The sequence below is a fragment of the Choristoneura fumiferana genome, chromosome 29 (genome assembly GCF_025370935.1).
Source record: "Choristoneura fumiferana chromosome 29, NRCan_CFum_1, whole genome shotgun sequence".
Taxonomy (NCBI): domain Eukaryota; kingdom Metazoa; phylum Arthropoda; class Insecta; order Lepidoptera; family Tortricidae; genus Choristoneura; species Choristoneura fumiferana.
Window position 1 is genome coordinate 11,896,534 of NC_133500.1, and position 22,138 is coordinate 11,918,671.

The following is a 22,138-nucleotide window of genomic DNA, read 5'->3' on the forward strand; positions in this document are numbered from 1 at the left end:
CATCAGCCCGCCGAGGCCCAACGCGCGCAGCTGGCCGAGCGGGCCTTCACGCCAAGAGGTAGGCCTGACAGCATCGCGCGCCGCTGGGGCCGCAGGCGCTGGTCACCATCAGCCCGCCGAGGGCCAACGCCGCGCAGCTGGCCGAGCGGGCCTTCACGCCAAGAGGTAGGCCAATGACAGCATCGCGCGCGCTGGGGCCGCAGGCGCTTGGTCACCATCAGCCCCGCCGAGGGCCAACGCCGCGCAGCTGGCCCGAGCGGGCCTTCACGCCAAGAGGTAGGTCCAATGACAGCATCGCGCGCGCTGGGGCCGCAGGCGCTGTCACCATCAGCCCGCCCGAGGGCCAACGCCGCGCAGCTGGCCGGCGGGCCTTCACGCCAAGAGGTAGGCCAATGACATCAATCATCATCATCGGCTCGCTCTTATGAAAGTCGTACTATTAATGGGTAGTTCTATACCCCGCATCAGCATCATCAACCTACCATCTTCAACCTTAAAGTTAGATTAGAAACAACTGAAAAACCGCTTTCATCTTCCTCCTCGTCCCAGATAACATAACAGTAATGGTGTTTATATTCCAGAGCAACTCCGCCCGGCTGGACTCTGCGATACAGCGCGCGCTGGTCGCCAAGAGCGCCGTGGTGGGGGAGCTGCTCGGAGTGCCCGCCGGCAGCCACGCGCAGGTCGCCGACCTCGCCGTCGCTGAGGCCCTCGGGGATTGCGGTCAGTACGACACTAACCCCCTTATTCATAAACGACAATCAAACCTATTTTAGTTAAAATGCCGCTAAATATCGTTTGTCCTTATCTGTCACTTCGACATTTGTATTTGTTAGAAAGGGACAAAGCATTTGTTAGTTAACATAGGCTTGTTAAGATTTATGAATAAGGGGGTATATTTTTAACCCCCGACGCAAAAAGAGGGGTGTTGTAAGTTTGACCGCTATGTGTCTGTGGCGCCGTAGCTCTTAAACGGGTGGACTGATTTGAATGCGATTTTTTTTATTTGAAAGCAGGTTTTCTAGCGATGGTTCTTAGATATGTTTCATCAAAATCGGTTTAGCCGTTTTTGAGATATTGAACTTTGAAGTGACAAAAGGGTTTTTCAGATTTTTGTTGTTTTTTTTTGAACTTGTATCTACCGTGAGACTCACTCATATTAAATGATATTTAACGGATAACTCACGGCTTAAATCGACCTTACCTCGACATAAATTGCAATGTTTATTTCCGGTACCTTTTCATGTTTTTATGGTAAAAAACTGAAATAATCCGGTTTTTTTTTTCAATATCGTGGGTATATTTCCAAGCTTCTTCATTTTGGCGATAGATTTAATTCCATAGCCATATCACGGCGGTGTTTTCCTACAAACGATTACCTAATGGTAATGAGGTGTCTTAGCCAATATTGGTAACAATCTTTTTAAAAAAAAAAAATGAGTGACGACCTGATTTTTTTTTTCCCATCAATTTTGAAAATAAAAAATTGATGCTGTAGTTAGACAGATTTTTACACCGCGGAGGAGGGTAATTTAAAAAAATCCATGCTGATGAATGCTGTTACTTTAACAGATACGTCGGGAGAGCTCCGGCTGCAAAGGAGCGCCAGCACAGAGGAGCCTTCCGAAGTGCACACGCTGCTGCTCGCCGCTCTCACGCAAGGTTTGTTTTATTCATTATTGTTACGGCGCTGGATTATACTCCTACTTCTTCAGCTCTGTTTTTCATACTTTTCATGCAATTTTGCTATTAGTTTCAATAGGCGTTACCTCTTAAAGACATCGCTTTTGTAGGTCTACCGGCTTCATTCCTATTACTGCAACTTTAGAAAGAAAGAAAGAAAATAATTAATTTATAACAGCAGTGACACAGACAAGCTATAAGCTTTAAGACGCTTTTGTAAATCTGTCGATTAAAGCTGTTATTAAAATTTAGTGTGAGTTTTCAATCAAAGCTCCACTATGTATCAAATACATAATTTGGTGGCCCATGAGGGGAACGAACCCGCGACCTTCGCGTTATCAGCAGTTAAATTAGCGTAAGAGGAAGACAGCAAGATGATCTGGATGCACATTTGGTTGGAAAGATGCAGAGTAATTAACTGTTAGTGATTTGGCAATTTTTGTTGCCAAATAGTTGCCAATAGGGCGCTTCAACAAAAGAATGAGGAGTCACTCAAGTCAATAACAAAATGTAAAATGTAAAAATGTTTGAATGTAAAATGTGGTATTAATGTCGTGTTGTATTACAGCGAACCAGTTGACGGAGTCATTGGCGCGCGCCCTCACAGTGAACGAGGCGGCCTGCGTGGCGGCGCGCGCGCGCGGCCGCTGCGACTCGTGCCGCCAGCCCGCGGCCGCGCTGCAGCGCTCCTCCACCCTCAGACACCAGGAACCTGGTACGTCCCGCTACACCACACGCAACGTGCCGCTACACCACACGCTACTGTGTAGTAGAAGAGCAATAATAATTAAATATGATCTTGTTACATACGCGCTATTTTACAAGCTTATTTAGTTTCACCTGTCCCGTTGTGTCTGGCTGTAGTCAAATCTTGCAAGTTTAATTCGACCAACTTCCTGTAGTCGGATTGAGTTGAAATATGGCATATACCTATTGCAAGTTGCGTGACAATACAATAGTCTGGTAGTGTCATCCCGGTAGTCCCGCCAGGACCGTCTCCGCAGGGCGGAACTCTTCAGCTGTTAATGGCATCGACTTGAAATTTGGTATGCAAATGTAGTTTGAGTGACAATGCAAGTAAAGTCGATAAAAAGTATAGTCAGCAAAAAAAACTTGTATTAAAAATGTTTTTTTTACCAAAATCTTATTTTAATCAGAGCGAAGCGAGGGATTCTAAAGCATAATCGCAAGCACAGCAAGGAAATTAAACTACGCCGTCCGATGAAAAACGCGTCGTGGAATTCAAATTGCTTGCTCTTGCTGACGTCGATTGTTTTCGAATAGAACAATAAAACATTTGGTCCTTCTCTCTTGCAGATTCCCCCTCGCGCGCGTCGCCCGAAGCGTCGCCGTCGCGGCTCTCGGATTCGTTCTCTGTGCTCGAGACCATCTCGACGCTCGAGAAAGAGACGTCCTTCGACATGTTGAGCGAGCTGCAGCTGGAGCCCAGCGCCGAGGACGCTTTGGGTCAGCACTCAGCACTTATCTAATTATTTATTGCACATTGTGACTCATGTTTATTCAAGTACAGGTCTTAATATACGGGATTATGGAGGCAACAATACATCGGACGTTTCTTATTATTGATGTTTATACTTTGTCGCTATGATGTTAGGCGGCTCGAATGACATTTCTGTCAAATATACTAACATAATGTTGTGTTGCAGAGAGCAACTTGAGTTCGGCGTCGCTGGCGGCGCAGCTGGTGCCGCTGCACGGCGGGCTGCAGCGCACGCTGTCTCGCTTGCTCGCGGCCCTCCCCGCCATAGAGGGCTCCCGCCGCGACATGCGACGCGCGCTGCCCGCGCTGAGGGACGCCAACGCGGCGCTGAGGGCCGCCGCCACCAGTGAGTGACACCTTATGAGGCCCAGCCCTGACTCGCGGGACGGAACCCTTCGGACATGTCCGAATTCACATTCGGAACAGAGGCCCATCCCCCCCCCTCACTTTCAGGCAGGCCGGCAAGGCACCCGCTGTCCTAATAATGCTGTAGGTGACCAGCATGCGCTCGTAATCTACTACCGATACTATAAATACTCAGCAAGAAGCTTGTATTTCAAATGATTTCACCGTCAATATTTTTACAGCTGTAAATCATCAACCTGTTAGTACTAATATTTGTAGGAAGAGTTAATTATACTTTTTACCGTATAAATAAAAGCAGCCACATATTTATTGGAAAACAATTATAAATAACATGTGTCTCTCGTTTCCAGAATACCAGACGGCAGATGAGACCTCTTACCCCGCCGACATTGTGGACCAAGCGCTACAGGTAATGCTCATTTATTTGACGTGACGACCGGATGGCTAAGTGGTTAGAGCACCTGACTACGAAGCTTGAGGTCCTGGGTTCGAATCCCGGCCGGGGCAGATATTTGTGTGAATAACACGAATGTTTGTTCTCGGGTCTTGGATGTTTAATATGTATTTAAGTATGTATTTATCTATATAAGTATGTTTATCCGTTGCCTAGTATCCATAGTACAAGCTTTGCTTAGTTTGGGACTAGGTCAATTGGTGTCAAGTTTCCCATGATATTTATTTATTTTATTTATTTATTTATCTACTCTGATCAGATCTGGTCTATTTTTGTTCATTATATTGACTAACAATAATCCTTTGTGACTAGGACCAACCGAGTAACGGCGGGTGATCTGCACAAGCGCACTAGACTCCGGACTGACACGAAGCAAATGGCTGGCCCCGCGCGGCGTCGCGTCGCATCGCGTCGTGTCGCGTCGCGTCTCTAGCGCCATCTATCGACGAACACCGGTACACTCACCGTCTATTGTTATAAACTTAAATTCTCTTTTTCGTTTACGTTATTCGAATCAACTCTAGTATTTTTTTATATTTGTTTTGATGTAACCGAATCGAATGAAATGAAACCTTTGTATATTTTGTAATGATTTTTTTCTATAAGCTTTATCGCCGTTGTTAGAGATCGTAGTTTTAGAGAAATTTTTATTTTTATGATTCCATGAATAAGTTAAATGTGATCTGTCAGATGCGTAGAGATAGGTTATGCGTTTCATTCTCTGTGTAGTTAATAATGTTTTCCAAAACTTCTTGTTTAAGTTTAAATGTGTTGTAAATAGTTCAGCGCGTTAGGCGAGCGACTATATGTTTTATGTAATCTAAAATTTGTAAAAAAAAAACTAAAATTATATAGATCAATGTATTTGCTGTTATTACATGTATTCGAAAGTATTACTTGACAATATGATTATTGGGAAAAAAAATCATTAAATTATAATTAGAGATCATGCACAAAATTGTTACGGTTCTATTGACTTTTTTGTACGTCGCAGTTAATAAACACGAAGTGCCCTGAACCTAGTACCTTTTGAATGCCATATTGAGTAGTGATATCGAAGCTGCAGAAGCTATTCAGGAGGCGATGCCTTTTTGTGTGATATTTATTTCACACGGGGCGACTTTTCGACTGCATGTTATGACGAAACTTGATCTTAAAAGTCCCCCCGTGTGCCGAGGTCTATATTAACACCCTGTAAATTCCGTGTACGTACCTATACAGTTAAGCAACAAAATGATTCCACGTAGCAGGCAATTTTATAAATGTATACACGTAGTTATATACGAGAATATATATTTTATACCTAAGCTAGGCGTAGACCAAAAGGACCCATCCATTTTCCCCTACGTTTGTATGTTTGTATGTAGCTATATCGATCGAGCTTTGATAATTGTTATTAGGATTTGAGATCATTTGGAATTGTTCTTTAAATAATCATTAATCAGTAAATTAAATGGATTAGGCATTAAATTGTAACCCCCTCCCCGCGTCCCGCGCCCGGTCGCCACGGCCTGACGCCGCTTCCACTGTCCATCCGAAATATATTGTAATACATAGTTAGTGGTATAAATAAATACCGTTACATACAAATATAGTCACGAGTTTTATTTTTTGTATGTACTACCCCCTTCTTTTAACCCCCGCGCAAGAAAGTTGTTATAAGTTGTAACGTTGGACGTACATTTCTAGTTATTAACACTAGTGCAAGTGCTAGCTTTAATCGAGATGGTTCAGCCATTTTTGAGATTAAACTTTGAAATCAAAATATCGGAGGTTTTTAAATTTTCTTTAAATGTCTAAATAGTCATCCTATTCTTTGAAATTGTTTTATCTACTATGTTGTAGTCAAAAAGGAGGGAAGATTCTTACATCGATTTTTTTCTTTGAAGTAAACTACAGATATAAAGTAAAAATAAGTATAATTTATAATTTTTTACATTGAAAATTAGCATTAATGTAACACTTACAATTGTAATCTTAACGCATCCCTGCACTGCCTGTATACATCTTATTTTTCCAGTTTTTCGCCATCGGAGTGCTTTTTGATACATCAGTAAAAAAATATAATTTCGTGGTCGAGTAGTAAAAAATTACAGATGTTTTTACAGAGCAACAACAACCAGAACATTAGCATACGTTAGATGCATGCGTATGTGCTCTGAGGATGAACTGAACTCTATATCTACTTCATTTTTTTAGCATTAAGGCACAAAACACAGATAGTTCAGAACTCAATCTCCATACAAGTGCGCTCGAGCCAACGCACACATAGACACTGCTCACGGACACGATATCTCGGCACGGTTGGGACCAGTGCGAGCGGGAGTGCCATGCGCTTGAGACACGCGTCTGTGAACTTCTTTGTGCAATAATGGAGCAACATTGAATTTCCCGCGACTCAAAAAAGTAGCGTCAAGACGCCGCGTCGAGCAGCAGCGACCAGATGGCTGCTTGCGGGAATGATCTTGGCCTTGGAAGCTGATTTCTTAATCTCATTTAGTAGCAGTCGTGGCAGTGGTTTGTACCATAAACTAAATTGGAGTGAATGAGAAAAAAAACACTGTTTGTGCCGAAATTGAAGAATGTTTTCTTTTCCAGCGATAAACTATAATTGGGTTCGAATCGCTTCAGTGTAGACGCGTCAGAGGTGGTGGGGATTTGTGTGTTACAGTGTAGGGGTGGAGGCTGTACGAACACATTTGTTGCATATACATAGCTATCGTAAGTTTACGGATGAGCTAAGTAATTACTTATAAAGTATTTCATTGATGTGGACAAAGTAATGCCTGATTCGATGTTTTTTTTTCAAAAAGCGTCTTAAATAATAATAAGTTCCTATCAAAGTCGAACTTTCAAGTTGACAGACACGTCTATTGGCATTATTGTTTTATGGCATGCAAACGACTATCAACTTTAGGGTGGTAGACCACATATTTGGCTGATGGTACCTAACCTCAAAGTTAACGTAACTAAATCAAAAATAACACGTTAATTATGACCGTATTCATCCAAGCCACTTGCAACTAGATAAAAGACAGCAGACATGCGTCAAGCTATTGCTAAATATCTCGGCGTTAGAACAGCATGCGAGCCGCGACGACTATAGCTGCTAATGCGCCGGCGGTCGACGCGGGCGCAGCGTTCCGTTGCCCCGTCATCCAGTACACCAGATGATCGATCACTGCTCGTTTGGCGTCGCCAAGTGCTTGCGTCTCGCTCGTCGCTGTCGATCTGTGGGAAAGAGATACCGTTCTTTCTTTCAACCTTTTATTTGTGAACGGTAGATGCCATTGGACAAGGTAACATTCGTTCCCATACAATTTTTTTACGTTTTTTACATTGTTGAAAATATTTTTTGTCGTTAATCGATCCAATATAAAAAATTCAAACGTTTATTCTGTAACTAGGCCGCAAAGAGATCTTTCACATGTGACTTTAGGGTTCCGTACCCAAAGGGTGGCAACGGAACCCTATTACTTAGACTCCACTGTCTGTCTGTCCGTCCGTCCGTCTATCACAGGGCTCTATCTCTTGAGCCGTAATAGCAAAACACGTGAAATTTTCACAGATTATTACTGTGGCCGCTATAACAACAAATACTAAAAACAGAATAAAATAAATATTTAAGGGGGGCTCCCAACCTACAAACGTGATTTCTGCCGTTTTTTGCTAATGTTGTATAATAGATAATGGTACCTAGGGAACCCTTCGTGCGCGAGTCCGACTCGCACTTGGCCGGTTTTTATTGCCAAGAATGCGCTGCAAGAAACTTGGCAGAAAGTTTCTTTTTTTCATATTATCTGTCCAGTATCATATTTTTGAGATTGGCTTGGACTTACTGTATGGCCCGACAGTGGGACACAGTGGGCACCACATAGACTGGTGCCTGGGCCGTGGCGTGGGCCGCAGTGGGCCCCATGGGCGCCCAGGGGTCCAGCCCGCCGGCTACCGTGACCACCCGGTCGGGGAGGTGCGTCAGCCCGCCGAACAGGAGGTTCGTGCGCGAAATCCCCGAGCGGAGGAGGTTCTCGTCAAAACTGGAAAGATGGTTGACTGTTAAAAAAACCCGACTGCCTTAAAAACTAATAGGAAGAAAATAAGTCTAGTGGTCTAGAACTCTGTCAAGAAGCTCATTTAAGGTTCAACAGTCGGGACCCATTACCAAGATTTTTTGAGCTGGTTACGATTTGAATGGGTCCCGACTGTTGAAACTTAAATGAGCTTCTTGACAGAGTTCTATACTTATTTTCTTCCTTCTAGTTTTTAAGGCAGTCGGGTTGTTTGATTTTTTAATGTCCATAGATGGTTTAATATTAAATCTTTTTTATAGATTTATTAATTTTTTATTTTATACTTTTTGATATTTCTGTGAAAATAGTAGATTAAAAGTATTATAACCCATAAATATTTTGAATGGGCTAATTATTAGCTTTCATTTGATACCCATATTGTTACAATACAAAATATTTTTTTTTTTATTTATATTTTTTTTGCAGACGCCATATTGAAATATTATATAAAGTTAAAGTTAGTTACAGTTATGACGAATCCAATGATACCTCATATGTTACAATCCGTCCAGCCGTTTAGGCTGCAGCGAGGACCAAAGAAATGGACATACATACCCACATACATACATACATACATACTTCGGGCAGTCGGGTAAAAAGATTATGTTAAAAATGTCATTTTCAAACGAGCTTTTTTTGCTGACTGAACCTGCATTGTCACCTAAACTACATTTCTGTACCTAATTTCAAATCAATGAACTAAAATAATTTATTTGCTAACCCGCGACCTTATGATAGCTAAGTTTATGCAAAATATGCGTGTTCATGCAGTTCCTTCACCTCCACACTGTAAGAACACACACAAACCTATCTATCACCACCACCACCAGGTTGTGTTGCTCTGAAGATGGGCTCTGGTTGAATTCGAAACGTGTCAGTGTAGTGTGGTGGTGGTGGTGGTGGTGGTGGTGATAGATGGGTTTGAAGGTACCCAAATCATAGCTAGATGGAAAAACATCAGAGCGAGTCCATTAAATATTTTACACGTGCGAGGTAGAAAGACATGCGAACATTGCAAGTTAAATAAAAGCTTGTAAAAGCTCAATATCTCAAAAACAACTGAACCGATATTGATGAAACGTGTCTAAGAACCATCGCTAGGAAACCAGATTTCAAATAAAAAAACTGCATTCAAATCGGTCTACCCGTTTAAAAGCTACGGTGCCACAGACAGACAGACACACATAGCGACATAGCGGTCATTATTTTAGCCTTCCACACCGCGGTGGCAGGTCCTTCGGATTAAGTTCCAATTAATAATGTCACAAATCATCAAGGTATTTATTTCTGAGCAGGAGTACCTACTGCAGGTTACTTTATGTAAGTAGGCAATGAATTTCCTCATTCTACTCAATTTTCCGAAGCCGTGTGCGTACTGGTTTATATTGTTTTTGCGGTTACATACCAAAATGAGGGCCTGGGTTTTGTTGCTGAGTTGCAATGTTAGTGGTTAGCCTTGTAAAGCCCTTGGACCTAAATCGACTGGATTAAACATTCTAAAAAACTTTCACTTGTAAACATAACAACGTAAATGACAAGTTATCTAAAATTCTCGGGTTACATCTTTTTGACCAAACTCCTCAGAAACGGCTTGACCGATTTTTAAATCACGAAGCAAAAAGACTGTCTTTTAAACGATTGTCTGTCTGTATATCTGTGGCACCGTATCTTAAAGGTAAACGTAAAAGAAAAGTTATCTACATATAAAATTCTCGCACGCACATCGTTTTTTTGTACTGTGTCTGTGTCTGTGCTCTGTAAGTGGTGAACTTATTTTTTTATTTGAAGCATCTTTTAGCGATGGTTCTTAGACATATTTTATCAAAATCAGTTAAGCCGTTTTTGAGACATTGAACTTTGAAGTGACAAAGTCGGGGTTTTCCAACTTTTTGTTGGTTAGGTTAGGTTATTAAAATTTTTGTGTATAATTCGGTAGGTCTGAGAATAGGACGTAAACTGTTTTTCATACTTCTACTTCTACACGGACGGAGTCGCGGGCACAGCTAGTTATTCTATGTAAGTTGAATACGTAACTGATTATAAGTACCTACACTGGTGCTTAGCGAAAAGGAAGTAACTTTATAAAATATGTCGATTGCGATTCATTTGTCTCCCATCCTGTTACAACACGTCACATTTATGTTGTTTACTTGTTTTCAATCCACACACCTAGACCACAGCCCTTTACGTCATTGGAACAATACGTGAATACGCTTATGTTTACATTATGACGTGATAAAAGTAAGTACTATAGATTAAAAACTATTTACATTATTAATTATAAATTAGAGACTGAGAACACACAAATTAAGAGAAAATAACCATAAATAAAACTTAACTAAGTATAAACTAAATCTAAATACCTAACTTAAAAACTTCATACCAACTTTATTGTAAAAACAAACCTAACCTAGCAGTTGAATTGAAATTGCATTACTTGCGCCAAATTTTGTATCTCTAATTGAACGGTTAATATTTTGTCATTTTATCCCTATCCCGTCGGAATATCGGGATAAAAAATAGCCTATGTGTTATTCCAGACGTCAAAACTATGTAAGTAGCTGTATATATTATATAGTATTATACTCCAAATCCGTCCAGTCCTTTTAGCTCGAAGGAGTAACAAAAACAAGTTTTTTTTTTAAAACAATTTTTGCGGATGACTTTAGTGTAATGTAGTACCGTAAACTGCTTCAACTTTGCCCTTTGGCCCCAACATTGTGATTCGATTTAAGTCGATAACTAGCATCCTTCTAGGGTTTAAACTTTTATCCCCCCGTAATATATTTCCGTGTAGATAAAAGTTTAAGACTATAAGAGTGCTAAGTATCGACTCTAAATCGGAATAGGCAATGTTCGGGCGTCGAGGGCAAAGTTGAAGCAGTTTGGGTAACTGCTTAGTTTATAGTTTAGATGATTAAGCCTTAGTTTGTAGGTATAGGTTTAAGTTGTTTTTTTTGACAAATTGAATGTATTAAAAATTATAAATTGAACAATTAATATATTTTACAGTAGTAACAGTTTTTCTATTCACCTCTAAATAACTTACCGCACCCGACCGTGTCACAGTCACAATATACAATTATAAATTAATGCATCCCCCGGAAAAACATTCCCTCTCTCTTTTTTTTTTCTTTCCACTAAGTTGTTAGGTAGTTGCACCCACTGCAAGTTACTTACTAGGATGAGAAGAAATCGCGGCACATTTGGTGAAAGTATTCCAACGGCACGGTGCCGCCAAAGGGCTGGTCGTCACTAGAGGTGGTCTGGTACCATCCGTACTCCACACAGGTCTGGTAGGTCCATAGCCTCACTGCAATGGAGAATGCAATCGAAGATGTATAAATAAATCAATAGATCAATAAATCAAGCGTTACTAATGATAATTGACGTAGAAGTACCGTTTTTGGCCAGTTGACATTTGAAGTAATATCACAGAATAAGTAATAGTACCGTGAGCCGTGGTGGCCTAGTGGTTTGACCTATCGCCTCTCAAGCAGAGGGTCGTGGGTTCAAACCCCGGCTCGCACCTCTGAGTTTTTCGAAATTCATGTGCGGAATTACATTTGAAGTTTACCACGAGCTTTGCGGTGAAGGAAAACATCGTGAGGAAACCTGCACAAACCTGCGAAGCAATTCAATGTGCGTGTGAAGTTCCCAATCCGCACTGGGCCCGCGTGGGAACTATGGCCCAAGCCCTCTTGTTCTGAGAGGAGGCCTGTGCCGAGCAGTGGGACATATATAGGCTGAGATAATGAAGTACTAGTACAAGTAATATATACGTAATATATAAAAAAATATAGTATTAAAACAATAGTTTTAGTGAGTTTCAAAAGTTTATACTGAAAGAAATAAAGTTTGTAATGTTTTATTACTATAAATTTACTCCAAACATATATTTGAACAATAAATGGCCATTTAAACGATACAGTGGCCACAAACGGTACTTCTGCCCTAGTCCTAAAGTAAGCAAAGCTTGTGGTATGGCAAAGAGTATTAGTACCTATTGTTATGGGAACTAGGCAACAACGGATACATATACATTAATAGATTGAATATATATACTTAAATACATAGTGAACGTCCAAGACCCGAGAACCATTCGTATTATTCATACAAATATTTGCCCCGGCCAGATCGAGCCCGCCGGGACCTCAAGCTTAGTAATCAGCTTCTCTAACCACGGACTATCTATAATGAAGAAAGATGATCAATTGGATCAACAGCAACAACAGAGACTGGCAGAGATCCTTTCAGGGATAAGTTTGCCTTCGTACTTTTGTATTTGCAACTTATTCGTATATCAGGTGGTAGCTTGTGCATGTGCAAGGTCCGCCCGGATTGCTACCACCATCTTGCTCGCTAATCCTGCCGTGAAGCAGCAGTGCTTGCACTGTTGTGTTTCGGCGTGGTGAGTAAGCCAGCCGGTGAAATTACTGGCACTTGAGGTATCCCATCTTAGGCCTCTAGGTTGGCAACGCATTTGCAATACCCCTGGAGTTGCAGATGTTTATGGGCAGTGGTGATGTCTTACCATCAGGAGACCCATTTGCTCGTTTGCCATCCAGTCGAATAAAAATAAAAAATCTTTTTGTACAATAAAGAGTTTTACTATTAGTACTAGACTAGTAGGTACTAGTACAACATCGTCTCAGCACGACCTACTGCAGGGAACAGGCCTCCTCTCGGAATAAGAAGGCTTGGGCTGAAGTTACCACGCAGACATTACACTACACATGTACAGTCGAATGAACTGAGACATGTACCAAGGTGGAACCTTTGTGCTACTCATGTCATGTTGACATCCCATACATTTGCAAAAAAATCGTAGCGAAATTGATTATGAAAAGGTTCCACCCTTCCAGGAACGTGATTCAATTTCCTCGACTGTATCAAAGCTAAAGTCAAAATATCAATAATAATATATTCAATGATATATATAATCAATATAAAAAATAAATTAAATATATTCAATTAATATCAATCATTCATCATCCAGCCTATATACGTCCCACTGCAGCACAGGCCTCCCCTCAGAATGAAGGGCTTGGCCAATTTCCCACGCGGGCCAGTGCGGATTGGGAACTAAATATTATATTCAATTTAGGCTATAACAAGCACTTATAAAGGTTAAAAAATTCTACCACCGGTTCGGAAAAACCTCTGTTGAGAAGAATCCGGCAAGAAACTCAACGAGGTATATTCTTTTTAAACAGATTTACAATATTAAAGTTATCTCAAAGTTTGCCCATTGTATTTGTTTCTTTCCTTTTGTACAGTAAGGCAGGTTTATACAGGGTCAGTGCACAAGTCAGTACCTATCGGCGCCGACGCTGCCGCCATCCATGACTTCATTCGTCTACATGGAGTCAGTAGTCGTGGTAAGCTGAGTACGGTGAGCACACGTTTGTGAAGTCAGTGAGTCGTCTTCGCTTAGTTTACGAGACATTTTAGCGTCTACGCAACGCGAGGTCAACCTACAACACAGCGACAGTGACTGACCCAGCGCTGACTTCCTCATTTACAGGGGGTTTTTACCACTGGCGCGGGTGGCGGGGGGCGCCGACTGACCCCAAAATATTCGTCTGCGAATATTGAAGTCGCGCTGACTTCCCGCCGCTGTACTAACCTCAAATCAGTTTCATCATCCCAGCTATATACGTCCCACTGCTGGGCACAGGCCTCCTCTCAGAACAAGAGGGCTTGGGCCATAGTTCCCACGCGGGCCCAGTGCGGATTGGGAACTTCACACGCACCATTGAATTGCTTCGCAGGATTGTGCAGGTTTCCTCACGATGTTTTCCTTCACCGCAAAGCTCGTGGTAAATTTCAAATGTAATTCCGCACATGAATTTCGAAAAACTCAGAGGTGCGAGCCGGGGTTTGAACCCACGACCCTCTGTTTGAGAGGCGATAGGTCAAACCACTAGGCCACCACGGCTCAAATCAGTTTACATTGGGTATTTTTTAGGTCAGCGCTGACTTGTCTCGAAATCGAAGTCAGTTACTGACCCTGTCTAAACCTGCCTTTTACATACATCCTTCCTCTTATTGTCAGTTTAGTGGTGACACATAAAATGCGCGGTGACGTGCCGTACTCAGCCGTACCATAGCAATTAGCGAGAGGAGTCCCGGCGCTTCAGAGGCGCGCATGCGTCGCGGGGCGCTGCTCTAATGATTGAGACACACGGATCAATGTAGATGGTTAACCAGTTTGATTCCTAGTGCTCTAATAACCTAACCTAATTGACCTAGTCCCAAACCAAGCAAAGCTTGTACTATGGGTACTAGGCAACGGATAAACATACTAATATAGAGATATATACATCCATCCCAGGCTATTTACGTCCCATTGCTGGGCACAGGCCTCCTCTCAGAATGAGAGGGCTTGGGCCATAGTACCCACGCGGGCCCAGTGCGGATTGGGAACTTCACACGTACACCATTGAATTACTTCACAGGAATTAATTTCACTTTTATAAATACATACTTAAATACATATTAACATCCAAGACCCGAGAACGAACTTTCGTATTATTCATGCAAATATCTGACCCGGCCAGGAATCGAACCTGGGACCTTAAATTTTGTAGTCAGGTCTCTAACCACTTAGCCATCCGGTCATCAAGATCCGAATTAGAGAGGATTTTCACCGATATGTTTAATAGATGAAAAATCACCTATCCCATCCTTAAAAAATATATATTCCTCGTTGCCGGACTTCTCAGCAGGGGTTTTCCGAACTGGTAGATTTTTTTGAATTCATAAGGCTTGTTCCTAAATTGAATAAGATATTTTGACTTTGACTTTGATTCCAGACCATATTGTCCCACTGTTGGGCACAGGCCTCCTCTCAGAATAAAAGGGCTTTCGCCGTAGTTCCGGGATCAGTGCGGATTGAGGACTTCACACACACGCCATAGAATTACTTTGCAGGTTGTGCAGGTTACCTCGCGATGTTTTTCCTCACCGTAAAGCTCGTGGTAAATATCAAATGTAATTTCGCACATTATGAACTTCGTATAACTCAGAGGTGCGAGTCGGGGTTTGAACCCACGATCCTCTGCTTGAGAGGCCACAGGTCAAACCACCCGGCCTTACATTAATGGGACGTAGTTATGCGAAAATGTTCCAAAGCATTGTCATGTTATTCTTTAATTTCGCTTTTAATGTTACTAACACAAGTGCCAAAATCAAAAAAATAATTGTTGAGGTTTGGAATATTTTCGCATAACTACCTACGTCCTGGATGAAAAGTGTTTTAAGTATATCAAACAAGCTGTCGTCCGCGGCTTCGCCCTCCTTCGTTTTTATGAGGCTTCCGGAGCCAAAATGGCAAAAACGGAACCCTTATAGTTTTGCCATGTCTGTCTGTCTGTCTCCATATCCAATTTATATATATTATTTTTAAATTTTATTACACTTTTAAGTTTATTCGAAGAAGCAATGTAAAGCAAAATGCTTGATGTTTGTAGCGTGACATGTTATATATGTACTCTGTGGTGACATGCGACCTCAGTTGTGTTCTAGGATGGCGTACATTGATAGCAGTATTTAATTTGTATGAAAAAAGAAAAATCCAAAGACTCCATTATTTTTAAAAGTCACTGAACTAATGTTGTTCAGTTTGACGAGGACGATCCACGTTTTAATGTTTTGCTCGTATTACAGGCTACACCCGGTATATAGGTAGGTATACATATTTTTATTTATTTATCCATGAATCTACACAATTGTAAAAACGTCATTAGAAAGAAAACACTGAACTCTGACTTGAACTACGTTTCGGAATTAATTAAAATATAAATTTATAGAAATATGAATGGAGTGGATGGCCGATTCTTACAGAGAGATGGAGCTCCAGGTATTTGCCAGTTAGTTAATAGTGTGTAAGCGTAGATATATTGTTCTTACTAACATAGTCAATAAGGTTTTTCTTTGTTACTAACATGAAATAGAAACTCTCTGAAATAAACGTATTCATCCCAGCCTATATACGTCCCACTGCTGGGCACAGGCCTCCTCTCAGAACAAGAGGGCTTGGGCCATAGTTCCCACGCGGGCCCAGTGCGGATTGGGAACTTCACACACACCATTGAATTGCTTCGCAGGTTTGTGCAGGTTTCCTCACGATGTTTTCTTTCACCGCAAAGCTCGTGGTAAATTTCAAATGTAATTCCGCACATGAATTTCGAAAAACTCAGAGGTGCGAGCCGGGGTTTGAACCCACGACCCTCTGCTTGAGAGGCGATAGGTCAAACCACTAGGCCACCACGGCTTATAATAATAAACGTATTATTATTATAAGATTTCAAGATTTTGTGTGTTTTACCTCGCCCGTGTGTCCGTAGTGCTGGCGACAGACAAATTATCGAATTTACAATGCAGATTGTAAATGCCCGGGAGCTGCGGCAGAGGCGACAGTTATTACCAGGGATCAGCGTCATTGTTGGCAATAATGTGGATAAGACCCCAATTTTTTTTTATTTTCTAGCTGATGCCGGCGACTCCATCCGCGTAGAATTAGTTAGTATCGTACCGTCCCTCTCGCTCTCGTATTAAACAGTATAAGTGTTTGAGGGACCGCACGACACGAACTTCGAGTTTCGAGTTTCGTAGTAGCCCATCTGAGCAATTTTCCGGGATAAAAACTATTCTATGTTCTTCCCAAGGACCCAAAATCTCTGTATGCCGAATTTCATCTAAATTGGATTAGTGGTTTGGACATGAAAAAATAACAACCGAAAAAACAAACAGACAAACTTCCGCATTAAAAATATTAGTGGGATAGTGAGATTCTACTAAGGTTAAGTAATTGTTTTAAAAGCATGTGTAAATTGATATCTCAAGGAATATAAAAATAATTAAATAAAAACCCATCAATCAAGTTCCCAGTCCGCACTGGACCCGCGTGGGACATAGATATACAGGAGATGATGATTAATTAATTATAGAGTCATGTCCACATTATTGCAAACAATGACGCTATTCCATTCGATCCCTGGTTATTACACAGGTGTTGGGATTGCTCGGAACGTGTGGAAGCATTATGTATCATCATCATCGTCATCCCACAGCTGGGCACAGGCCTCCTCTAAGAATGAGAGGGCTTGGGCCGTAGTACCCACGCGACCCCAGTGCTTATTGCGAACTTAACACACACCATTAAATTTGTTCGTCAGTGCTACTACAACGCGCGAGCCGAGCGAGCGAAGCAAGCGCGCCTGGACCTAAATAAGTTAGGACATAATTTGGCCTCTACCAGTACCAGTGCTGGTTTTGTAAGATGGTTACGTATGGGGACCAAAGGCATGCCCACTATTTCAGGTAACATACAACAATACATAGGTAGCTGTTCGCACACTTTCTTTGTAACCTTGGTTATTTTATTTCCACATAATTTATACTTAACTACCAGCAGCAACTAATCTAGCATACTTTAAATAGCTAACCTAACCAACGTAGAAAAGTTGAATAAAAACATTGTCATTTCAAACTTCAATATCTCAAAAACGGTTAAACTGATTCTAATAAAACATGGGTGGGGACCACCTCGGAAATTCATTTTCAAGCGAATCACGTGAAGAAAACTACATCGAAATTGGTCCATGCGTTCGATCGCTGCGATGCCACTGACGACAGACCGACAGACAGCGTCGGTGAGATTTCCAATTCCGTTATGTGCATTTTTTTGAATATGTGCCAAAATCAATTATGTGAAAAGATACACAACGGAATTGGCAATCTCACGCGACGCCAGGCCACAGTGTAAGTTCTTAGACTTTGGCCAGGCGTCATTCTTATAACACCGCTTTGCGTCGGAGGTGCGTTCAAAGTGATTTTTTAACTTTTCGTGTAAACCATATTCCAGTGGCCGCGAGGGTACCAGCTCCAAACAATAACATATCCGAAACATTCGAATTATTCTGCTTCAAAATGTTGTTTAAACTTTTATTTATTTGTACAAAGTTCTGGATTTTGTGCTCGCGAACTGGCTTGTTTAGTCCAATGCGACTGCGGGGACTGTGAGCAGGGATATGTGTCAAGCTGGTCAAGGACTTTAATTCATGTGCCACCATGGAACCATTTCACAGTAAACGTCAGTGACATCGCAATAATTAACAAGGAAAATCGCAAAAAAGTCATAACTTTTCCTTAGAAAGTTTCTATGGTGGCTCATGTCATGAATTAAAATGCTTGACCGTACTAACATTTACGTCACTTAAAGTAAAAAAAACATTGTACTGAAGTGTGTAGCAAATTATTTTGTGTAAGTACTTAATAGGTATCGTGTTATTAATAGCATTTTATTAACTACTGAGACGAGTGGAGTAGTACTACTACTGTAGTATTTCTCACGTGGATTGGGAACGGATGTGGATTGAGAACTTCGCACACAATTGAATTGCTTAGCAGGTATGTACAGGTTTTCTCAAGATGTTTTCCTTCATCGTAAAGATCATGGCAAATTTAAAATATAAGTTGGGGATAAGTGAAACTAATGTCAAAGTTAGTAAGGATAAAGGATAGTTTTTTGTTTTAACTTTCACGATTTTCATTCTATTTACTGACACAATCGGCAGACAATGCTAAGCAGACATGATACCTTCCACTTGAGTTTATTCGGACAAAGAATTAGCTTAGCTATTCAAAGAGGACAATCCAGAGGCAGGTGCCAGCATCTTCGGGACCTTGCCTAAGGGGTACTCTTTAAGTAATTTGTTTTAGATTTTAATTTAATTTTATGTAAGATTTAAGTGTAGGATAGTTATTTTCCCAAATTTAATGCTTATTATCTATTTTATTCTTCTTAATTGTCAATAAATTGATTAAATAACGTTTACTCGTGACAATGGCCACTGTAATGTGGTCGAAACGTCCAGGTCCTTATTACTCGTTGTTTAGCGTGATAAGCCCCGACTGTGTTAGTAAATACTTTAGTATACAATAACATATCCGAAACATTGGAACATTTTAACAAGCACAGCTCGAGTTCGTTGACATTCGTATTGGTTGGAACAGGGGCGGCACGGCCAACAAATGAATTCCAAAATGGAATTAGCCCGTTTTGTTCCCTATTTTGTACAGTCAATACCGTTAATTGGAGTTAAAATTGAGCGGAATACTAAACAGGGTTAAATGTAATTAAACTTAGTGCTTGATTCTGATGTCTAATTTACTAGATCAATACACAAAGTTTGTGTGACAAACAGACATATCTGTACAAATTTATTTTCTAATATGGAGCTTTATGACGAAAGCAAATCAATGGTGTGTGTGAAATAACGTTTTAAACTTTCGTGATTTTTCACTCATAGTCAAAATACCACAAACGGGACTTATCACGCTAACACACACGAGTAATATTTACCTCGACGTTTCGGCCACAATACAGTGGCCGTGGTCAGGAGTAGACTGAAGTGTGGGGTGATTAATTAATTAATTCCTCTTAATGGCGGCCATAAGGCTTGGGCCAATGTCAGTTAAATTAAAGATAAATATATTCTTCTTATTCACGTTGTACGGTGATTGTAGTTTTTGCAACTTGATAGCAAAATTCCAGAAACCACGCGGAGACCACTTGCGCATTAAAAAATGTCAGACACGAGAGCAATATAGAATTTTGTGATCACTGTTCACTGTTAAGGTTAATCGCCGCATAAAACACTATCAAAATTATACTTCAACTAGCCAAAGAAGCAGAAATACCAAAATTAGATATCGTCTACATCCGCCATGTTCGAATGCTACAAATCGAATCAAGTGTGGGGTGTCAAGTCTGCCTAGCAGCGCGAGTCCTTCGAACTACCCGCACTTGATCACAAATAGTATACCGGTACTCGTATCACGAACTACCCGCACTTGGTCGTTTTTATTTTTATTTGTCACCCCATCACACCGACACACAACACTAACAACGTCCGATCGTCCCTCAGAACATTCATCCTGTCCCGACGCCGACACTTATGTAGAGTATTAGTACCAATATAGAAAAAGAGTGGCAACTCTATGGTCAAATATGCATGTATGGTAACAAGCGCTATCTGGTAGCTAGCTGAAGAACTAAATCTGACATAACACACACATGTACATGCACGCACACAACAAGCTTAACGTCTATAAATAAAGCCCAGTTTAGACCTGGAAGAAAATTGCGCAAGTTGCATTTGCATTACATCGCGAGGCCGGAAAGCAAACGAGTTTATGGTGGTCACTTCATTTGGTCACCCGAGCGGAGCAATGTAATACAACTTTAAGAAAACAGCAAAAAACCAGATAAACTTAAAAATCATCCGCGAAAGCCAGACAGCCAACATACAGCGGAATGATGGCGGACAGACTGAATTTTTCAAGTCCACGTTTAACACATTTTGTCAATTTAGTGCTATCATTTTGTCGACAGAGGCGCTCGCGTGTACGTGAAAGGTGACGTTTTAAGTGTGCCCCCACTGTGTATATAACAGGATTCCACGAAGATGAAAGCTTATATCCATCGGCCCGGTTTAAATTTTTATTCCCATTGCAGTCTTGAGTAGAAATGACGTTCCGTGGAGAGAATTTTGGGACTGTGAAGCTCAATCCAGTGGTTTGGTCCTGACTCCAATAAATGCTCTGCTATGGATGACTTATATTTAACTTCCTTGACCCTCTCAGCTATTGTTCTTTTCGTGTGAAACGTCGAGGTAAATATTAACTAACGTCGATAAGCCAAAGGCTACTAGAAACACAGGGAAGCTTAAAGTTCCATCTTACAGACTGGCTAAAACCAAAAAGTCTTTTCTGGGAAATTGCATACGTTTTTATAATAAAATTCCAAAAAATATTATAAATGAAACGGATACAAAATTCAGATCTATTGTCAAGAAGACATTAATATCAAAGGCGTATTATAAAGTTAATGATTATATCATGGACAGGGATATTTGAAAATAATTCCGATCCGCATTAGCGATCCCTTCAAATAGCGAACCTCTCTTCTTCTCAGTCGCTTACTCTTGGCAGAGCAGTCGTGGTCACGCGAGACGCTCGGTAGCGCTTCACTACCGTGCGCCATTTATCCCTTGCTGAGGCCTGTCTTGCGCATTCGTTGAGGGATTTGTCAGTCAACGACTTGATTTGGTCCGTCCATCGCAATGGTGAACGTCCACGTGATCTGCTGCCATTCACCCGGCCCTGCACAACCAGTCGCTCCACGGAGTCCCCCCCACGTCGCGTCACATGTCCAAAAAACTGGAGTATTCGGGAGTGCACTGCCGTTGATAACCTCTCGCCGATGCCAAGTTCTTTTAAGATGGAAACATTGGTGCGGTGCTGTGTCCAGGAGACGCGAAGCAGTCTCCTCCAACACCACATTTCTAAGGCATCAATACGCTGCCGCTCCCTTTCCTTCACCGTCCATGTCTCGGCCCCGTATAAGAAAATGGGGAACACTAGTGCTCTTACTAGACGGATTTTGGTGGTCTTGGTTATGTTCCGGTCCCTCCATACTTTAGAAAGCCTGTCCATGGCACACCGGGTAATCACCATGCGTCGCTTGATCTCGTCTTCGGAACCTCCCTTATTTGAGACCAAAGAGCCCAGGTAGACGTATGACTGTACGACTTGGCAGTTTGCAATCTCGGTGACTTCCGGAGCATTGTTGCGACCACGATCCACAATCATTATTTTGGTTTTCGTCCTGTTGAGCTTCAGTCCAAACTCGAGACTAACGGTTTCGATGCGGGTTAGTAATTCTCCTATCTTATCTTCACTTGTTGCAAGTAAAGTAGTATCGTCTGCATAACGCAGGTTCGAGATGTTCTTGCCGCCAATAGGAATTCCATCCGTCCAGTTCTCCAGAGCAATACGCATTATATGTTCCGTATATGCATTAAACAGAAGTGGTGATAGGATACATCCCTGCCGGACTCCAGCGGTTGGACAGAACCGTTGTGAGCTAACGTTATCCATTCTAACCGAAGCAGTATTATTCTCATATAGAGTACGAAGGACATGTACAAGGTGCTGAGGCACTCCCATATCAAGGAGAGTTTTCCACATCCGAGGCCATCGAACAGAATCAAA

General features: G+C 41.5%; 2 protein-coding genes across 2 annotated transcripts in view; one reads left to right on the forward strand and one right to left on the reverse strand.

The window, feature by feature from the left end:
* Positions 1 to 5,598, forward strand: part of LOC141444087 (uncharacterized) — a 5,885-nt gene extending 287 nt beyond the window's left edge. The window contains exons 2-9 of the mRNA XM_074109518.1: positions 7 to 165; positions 582 to 723; positions 1,573 to 1,662; positions 2,252 to 2,398; positions 3,001 to 3,150; positions 3,351 to 3,530; positions 3,901 to 3,959; positions 4,317 to 5,598. Of these exons, the coding sequence (XP_073965619.1) occupies positions 7 to 165; positions 582 to 723; positions 1,573 to 1,662; positions 2,252 to 2,398; positions 3,001 to 3,150; positions 3,351 to 3,530; positions 3,901 to 3,959; positions 4,317 to 4,340 (951 nt within the window). The 3' untranslated portion in view covers positions 4,341 to 5,598. The remainder of the gene's footprint in view (positions 1 to 6; positions 166 to 581; positions 724 to 1,572; positions 1,663 to 2,251; positions 2,399 to 3,000; positions 3,151 to 3,350; positions 3,531 to 3,900; positions 3,960 to 4,316) is intronic.
* A 308-nt stretch (positions 5,599 to 5,906) lies between these two features.
* Positions 5,907 to 22,138, reverse strand: part of LOC141444213 (putative serine protease K12H4.7) — a 76,223-nt gene continuing 59,991 nt past the window's right edge. The window contains exons 9-11 of the mRNA XM_074109689.1: positions 11,255 to 11,387; positions 7,844 to 8,041; positions 5,907 to 7,235 (exon numbers count right to left, since the gene is read on the reverse strand). Coding sequence (XP_073965790.1) covers positions 7,079 to 7,235; positions 7,844 to 8,041; positions 11,255 to 11,387 — 488 coding nt within the window. The 3' untranslated portion in view covers positions 5,907 to 7,078. The remainder of the gene's footprint in view (positions 7,236 to 7,843; positions 8,042 to 11,254; positions 11,388 to 22,138) is intronic.